The sequence below is a fragment of the Helianthus annuus genome, chromosome 17 (assembly GCF_002127325.2).
Source record: "Helianthus annuus cultivar XRQ/B chromosome 17, HanXRQr2.0-SUNRISE, whole genome shotgun sequence".
NCBI classification, from domain to species: domain Eukaryota; kingdom Viridiplantae; phylum Streptophyta; class Magnoliopsida; order Asterales; family Asteraceae; genus Helianthus; species Helianthus annuus.
Window position 1 is genome coordinate 506,956 of NC_035449.2, and position 6,941 is coordinate 513,896.

Below are 6,941 nucleotides of genomic sequence, written 5' to 3' on the forward strand. Positions count from 1 at the left end.
CATTGAAAACCAGCAGTACATAAAAAGGATCCAAAAAGGTTGAGTTCATAGACAACAAAAGCAGGAACAGCATGTAAACTTCATGGAAATTGAATGCAAAGCTTAAGCTCTAATTTAAGATGCTGTTTAACAAATGGGGTGGTCTGAAGACAAAAAAAAATAGCAGATTTATATATATATATTTTTATGACCAACCACTTGTACAGCTTTCTGAGCAACTAACTGTAGAAAAGTGAAGTGAACCAGCATTATAATAATATTATTTAAATAGTTCCAACTTCTGGCATGTCTATATAAATACTTCACCTCGTGTATATATGCACTCAAATACATTCCAGCATCTGCATCTCTCTCTCTCTCTCTCTCATAATCTATTTTCCTTCCAATTGTTGTGTGATTAGTATGTGGCTGATTGCAGCAGCAGCACTAGTTGTGGTGAGCATTACACATTGGGTGTACAGGTGGCGAAATCCTAGGTGTAATGGAAATCTGCCCCCTGGTTCAATGGGGTGGCCATTACTCGGTGAGACCATACAGTTTTTCGCCCCTAACCCAACTTGGGATACGCCTCCCTTTGTTAAAGAGAGAATGAAAAGGTAATATTATGAGCTGGTTGACATATGATTGGCCCATTAATTATTTTATACATCCTAGCTAATGATTGTATTCTTACATAATAAACTATTGCTTTTTCAGATACGGGGCGATATTCAAAACTAATCTTGTTGGGCGGCCAGTCATAGTCTCAACTGATTCAGATCTTAATTATATGATCTTCCAACAAGAGGGTCAACTGTTTCAAAGCTGGTATCCAGATAGCTTTACGGAAGTGTTTGGAAGACAAAATGTAGGGTCTTTGCATGGCTACATGTACAAGTATCTCAAGAACATGGTGCTCTACTTATTTGGTCCAGAAAGCCTTAAGAAGATGCTTCATGAAGTCGAACACGTAGCAACAACAAACTTACACAAATGGGCTGCCAAGGAATCAGTGGACTTGAAGGAAGCAACTGCAAACGTACGTAACTTACTTATTTAATCTCACATCACATGTCTTCTGTCTCATGTGTTCTAATCAACTTTGTTTTTCTTTTCTTTTCTTGCAGATGATATTTGATCTAACCGCTAAAAAGTTGATAAGTTATGATCCAGAAAAGTCATCTGAGAACCTAAGGGAAAGTTTTGTAGCTTTTATACAGGGATTAATCTCCTTCCCTTTGGACATTCCTGGAACAGCTTACCACAAGTGTCTACAGGTACTCTAAATTACTTCAATCACACAGATGGGCAGGCCGGGTTATAGGTCAACTTTAGAAACGGTCCCGGTCAAGTTGGGTTGACTCGCTAACAATATTTTTCATGTTTTATCTAAATAATAATAACAGGGATGATTATGATTTCAGAACCAACATTTATTGCAATAAGAATGTAAATACGATTTATCCAATAGAAACAAAGGCCCACCTGTTTCATTTTTTTTTTCCCTTTTAGCCGTTTTCTTAGTAAAGATATGGAAAAAAGGATTCTGATATGTGGTTTGGTTAACCAGGGAAGAAAGAAAGCGATGACAGTGCTCAAGAACATGTTAGAAGAAAGACGAGCGAATCCTAGGAAACTCAAAACTGATTTCTTTGACTATGTACTTGAAGAACTCGATCGAGGTGATTCCATCCTTACAGAAGCAATTGCCCTAGACTTGATGTTTGTACTTCTGTTTGCAAGCTTTGAAACAACTTCACTAGCTATAACAGTAGCTGTCAAGCTTCTCAGAGACAACCCTCGGGTATTGCAAGAACTAACGGTTAGTGAAAAAGAACTGCTTCAAACTAAAAAAAAAAAAAAAACTGTCCATGTGATTAGCTCAAGATTACGGATATCATAAAAACTATTGGCAAAGTTGTCATATATAGAAAGTTGGTGACTGAAAATAAGAATTGAATCCTTAAATAAATTCGACCGAAAATGATATCCATAATTTTAAGTCCAAAAAAAAAATATAGTTTTGTTCATGATATTTTCTCAACCAAGTGACTAGATGTTGTATGCAGGAAGAGCATGAGAATATCCTTAGAAACAGAGAGAATACAGAGTCTGGACTTACATGGAAAGAATACAAGTCAATGACATTCACGTTTCAGGTGTGTTTAATAAGCCAGAATCTAGAGTTTTTTTGCAAAAGTAGTCACTAGTTGTTGATACCAACTACTTGATGATGTTGCAGCTTATTAATGAAACAGTCCGTTTGGCTAACATAGTTCCAGGAGTGTTCAGAAAGGCACTAAAAGATATCAAGTTCAAAGGTACCCATGCTACAATCTTTTTTGATTACTCAATATATTAAAGTATGTGAGTGTAGCTTGATATGGATGTTGGATTTATGCAGACTATACGATTCCAGCCGGTTGGGCGGTAATGGTATGCCCCCCGGCCGTTCACTTAAATCCTGCCAATTATAAGGATCCACTAGAGTTCAATCCATGGAGATGGAAGGTACAATAAGTTTATATGAATTATGCATGCTGTATAGTTCAAGTTATAAAACAAAACTTGTGATTCTTATTCTCAATAACAGAGGATGGATCAGAAAGGTGCATCAAAGAACTTTATGGCCTTTGGTGGTGGCATGAGGTTTTGTGTTGGAACAGATTTCACTAAAGTCCAGATGGCAGTGTTTCTGCACTGTTTGGTCACTAAATACAGGTAAAAAGAAATATGTATGCATGCATGTAGTTATAAGTTTTTGAGCTAGAGAGATAATAACTGTTATTTTTTTTCCCTGTTAAATTGACAGATGGAAAACAGTGAGAGGAGGAGAAATCGTACGAACACCAGGTTTACAGTTTCCAAATGGCTTTCAAGTTCAGATGATCGCCAAAGACAAACAGAATCAAGATCCAACATCAGAATGTGATCAGGGGAGTAGAGACTTTTAAAACAGAATGAGGTTGCAGAAAAGCTTACAGCAGACGGTAGGCTCCTATTGTGTAGAAAATTTGGGAAAAGAATCACAAAGTTCCTGAATAGTTTTGGTCAGGATCATGTAAAGCTAGATGCTGTTAAAGTGTTTTGGTATTAGAAAATGCATGTTTACAGAAAGAAAAAAAATGAGAAATGTGTGATGTTCTATATGACGGACGACACATTCCTAATATAATTTTTTTACTCAACTTCTTCAGAGGCAAAAAATAAATAAATAAAGATGAAGCCAGAGGGAGTGCAAGTGAAGTAGATAACAAGACAGTGAAAAAATATAAGAAGTGAATTCCTGATGATAGGATAAAAGAAGTAGATAAGTAAACCTAGAAGTTTGTTCGGTATGCGGAGGCTTTGTAAAAGTAAATTCCTATATAAAAGGTAAATACTGAATTGGTAGGATGTCACAATTACCTGCAGTGATGAGGTGAAGCATACTCTCAAAGCAACCTTTATCCTTGTTTGGTAGTTTAAATGGAATGTTGAACATGTTAACTAAATAAAGTCGAATGGCAATCGATACATGTCAACTGTGAGTGTTTAGCAGCAATAAGGGAACTACAATGACAGTATGTTTTACAGAAATTCCCCAAAATGTTTCTTGAATAATAAGTTATAATGGTGAAAGATGAAATAAATAGTAGTGATTAACAGACAACTTGGCTAACGGCGATACTAGAGAATGCTTAACATTCTTGTGCAAGTGAAAATTGAGGTATGCAAAATAACAGGGTTGACATTAATATGCAATATTGCAAAAGCAGATGAAATGTCATCTCCATTATAATGGAAGGCGCAAAGCAGTAATTAATATAGCATTCGCTTATTGTTTTATCCATATTGATGTGCAAGAAAATAAGCCCTAATCAGATTTTGTCAAACTAAAACGCAAGAAAATGAATGTAAACTATCCACTATGAAATGCAAATACGGATAACTAACATAGGTGACAAGATGTTCAACAAGAAAACGAATGTTTGCTTTAGATTAAGAGAGTGTATATATATATACAAACACACACACGAATAACTATAGCTTCATGTATCATTATGAGTCTGTTACATGTACAACCAAATATCGTATCCTAGCTACATATCAGAAACACAATTTTTCACACAACCAGAAATCAATCCAACTCTCAACTCGTATTAACATTAACAATCAATTATATAGGAAACGGAATCATTGGTCATCACAACGCCATCTTGAAGTAGGAACACAGCTTAAGTAATGGCACCAGCTGCAGTGCTTATTCCCATTTTCTCCCTTGAAAAGCATCACCAGCCCCACTGTAAATCTGCAATACTTTTCAGTTAGTTTGGCTGGAGCAGTTATATAACATTTTTTTCTATATTCTTCGAAAAGTAAACAGCTTGTTAATCCGCATAAATGCAGGAAAAAAAGATACTTCAAGGTGACAGTTTCAACTTAACTGCTTATGAATGGTCGGTAAAAAGATGGACAAAAAGTGTTTTCGGCCAACCTGACCCGACTCGGTAACAAATACTACTTGTTTTTGACCCATTACCCAACTCAGGAATTTTGTCACCTTTACAAGTATTTTATATTTGGATAACTTTCATCATCAGTTATGTGATAAACCATTTATCCCTAGTAAAAATTGAAATAGCTGTTAAAGAAAGCTTACCCCACAACCAAAAGAATCACAGATAGAAGCCAAAAAACGTATTGGTAGATTGTGTACTTGGATTTGCCACGAGCGTTAACAGGAAGATTGTGGCGTTCTTGCCAAGAAAATTGGGGCCGCATAAGCAGTACAAACCCTAAGAGGAAACCCGTCAAGAAACCTCCAATGTGTGCAAAGTTATCAACATGAGGTAGCATCCCAACAGCTAAGTTGACCAAAATGATGATCACAAGTGTAAACAAAGCTGCAGCCTACAAAAAGAGATGTGCTTTCAATTCAATAAACTTCAACTGACTATAATTTGCAGAAAATTAAAAGACTTAATACTTTTATGGGCTAGAAGTACACTTTGGGCTATGTTACACACACTTGACACATTTCTTTTAAGTTACCTCTTTTTTTGTTTAGGGTGTTGGTCTGCTTGAGATAAAACATACCCCGAATTGACCAAACTTCAAAGTCTTTTATGAGTATAATGTGTTACCTTATTAGCATAAATAGTCCAATTGGTAAGAAGCTCAGACAACATTGCTCCAAGAAGTCCAAAGAGAGCACCAGAAGCACCAACAGATATATTATTTGTTATAAAAAGTGCAGATAATATGCTCCCACCGATCCCAGCTAGCATGTAGAGTATCCCAACTCGAACTGTCGTATTCATATATATAATAAGTCAGTAATCATAAAAAGTTATAAACCATATGGAAAGACTGAAAAACATGTTGAAAGTGATCCAGCCAGGAGAGAAAGGGGCATTATGTTCTTTTTGTTTCTACTAAAGACTTGGGAAAGTCAACATACCGAAACCAAACTGTTGCTCGAGGCGAATTCCAATGAAAACCAAGCTCAACATGTTTGCAAGTAGATGAACAACTCCAGCATGTAGAAAAATACAAGAGACTAGTCTCCATGCTTGATGATCATCCACCACCTTAGACCACTCTAAAGCTCCCAATTTTTCCAACCTATAATAATAATAAAAAAAAAATAAAAAAGATTAGTGAAACCCATTATCTAATATTTGGCGAACCAACACCCAAATGCCAAATCAAATCAAATCAAATCATAAAGTAAAAGTAGATCTTGAAAAATATAATTAAATGGAAAAGCTTAAAGGCCCTTATCATATAACACAAAATCATCTTTATCATGAAATTGTCTTAATTGGGCATGTATCCACAAGTCAGATGATCAGGATTCATCATTTCACAGGAGAGCCCTAAACTTTAATAAAAAGAATCACCATTTACATAATAATCAAGAAGGTATGAGCTGCTAAATAAATCAAAGGCTTGAAAAAACATAATAGGGTTTGCAAGAAGAAAGGAAGAAATAAGAAATTGAAAAGGGTGGGTGTGTGTAAACAAAGATAACATACGTAGAAGAAGAAGGGCCGAAAAGGGGATTCTCTTTAAGAGGCTGAAAAGAGAGTCTGCCGAGAAATTTAGCAACACAGTCCCCTTCAAGAGTGGAGTTGTGGTTGTTGGGGCAATCATTAACAAGCATGATGACAATAAACATAGCGACGTTGGCAACAACAATCATGGGAATGAGCCAGGAAGTCCATTGTTTTTCAGATGAATAATCGGAATGATGGTAAGGTGAAGAAGGGGTGTAATAAGCCGCCGGCGGACCACCTCTGCTCTTGTTGCTCTCAAGATCTCCTCCGTTACCACCCATAAATATTTGTATTTTCTTTGGCTTCAATTGAAATTGAAACTGAAAGTGAAAGGTGTACCGGTGAATGTATAAAACAAGTGTGAATGTGTGGCGTTGAGTAAGTTGAAAGAAATAGGAGAGGGAGATACGAAATGATTTGCAAGTTGTAACTCGGTTTGGTTGCTTCTCTGTCCATTTCGTTGTTAGGTGGTGGTGGTGGTGGTCCGCTGCCAATACGCGTAACACCTTCCTTACCTGCTTTTTTTTTTATTTAAATAAATTAATCATCTTATTATAACTTTGTAAATTATTCATCCCAATTTTTTATTTATACAAGTTTTTAATCATAATCAATATTCTTGAAACCTTGATAAAATGGAAAACAAAGAAGGCGGCTTGTTTTGTTCCTCTGTGCATATGATCGTTTGGATTAAAAATAAAATTATTTTTGGTGGACTTTTTTTATCAGTTCTAGTAAACTATTTCTTGTTAGATTTTTATTTAAATCTAACATGTATATAGTCTTATGGTCTTTTAATATATATAGTCTTAAAGTCTTTTAATATTTTAGTTTCAAATGTAAACAATTTGATATATATAATTTCAAATTGGATAATTAGCTATAATATATATGATATATGATAAATTGAAGATAAAATGT

General features: G+C 35.4%; 2 protein-coding genes across 3 annotated transcripts; one reads left to right on the forward strand and one right to left on the reverse strand.

Annotated features, from left to right (window-relative positions):
- The first annotated feature begins 351 nt into the window (after nt 1-351).
- LOC110926011 (cytochrome P450 87A3) lies at nt 352-3,151 on the forward strand. The gene is made up of 9 exons (XM_022169787.2): nt 352-596; nt 697-1,018; nt 1,107-1,256; nt 1,550-1,801; nt 2,049-2,138; nt 2,222-2,300; nt 2,384-2,490; nt 2,573-2,700; nt 2,792-3,151. The coding sequence occupies exons 1-9, from the start codon at nt 403-405 to the stop codon at nt 2,931-2,933; spliced, it is 1,464 nt and encodes a 487-aa protein (XP_022025479.1). The 5' UTR covers nt 352-402; the 3' UTR covers nt 2,934-3,151.
- A 785-nt stretch (nt 3,152-3,936) lies between these two features.
- On the reverse strand, nt 3,937-6,469 carry LOC110926012 (RHOMBOID-like protein 2). 2 transcript variants are annotated; one of them, XM_022169788.2, is made up of 5 exons: nt 6,000-6,469; nt 5,423-5,586; nt 5,106-5,269; nt 4,622-4,872; nt 3,937-4,270 (listed from the first exon to the last, which is right to left on the reverse strand). In XM_022169788.2, the coding sequence occupies exons 1-5, from the start codon at nt 6,299-6,301 to the stop codon at nt 4,156-4,158; spliced, it is 996 nt and encodes a 331-aa protein (XP_022025480.1). In that variant the 5' UTR covers nt 6,302-6,469; the 3' UTR covers nt 3,937-4,155. The 2 variants fall into 2 exon arrangements, 1 of the variants encoding a protein (XP_022025480.1); XR_004886023.1 differs by lacking the exon at nt 3,937-4,270 and adding an exon at nt 4,307-4,499 and having other exon boundaries at nt 4,551-4,872.
- Nucleotides 6,470-6,941: the final 472 nt, after the last annotated feature.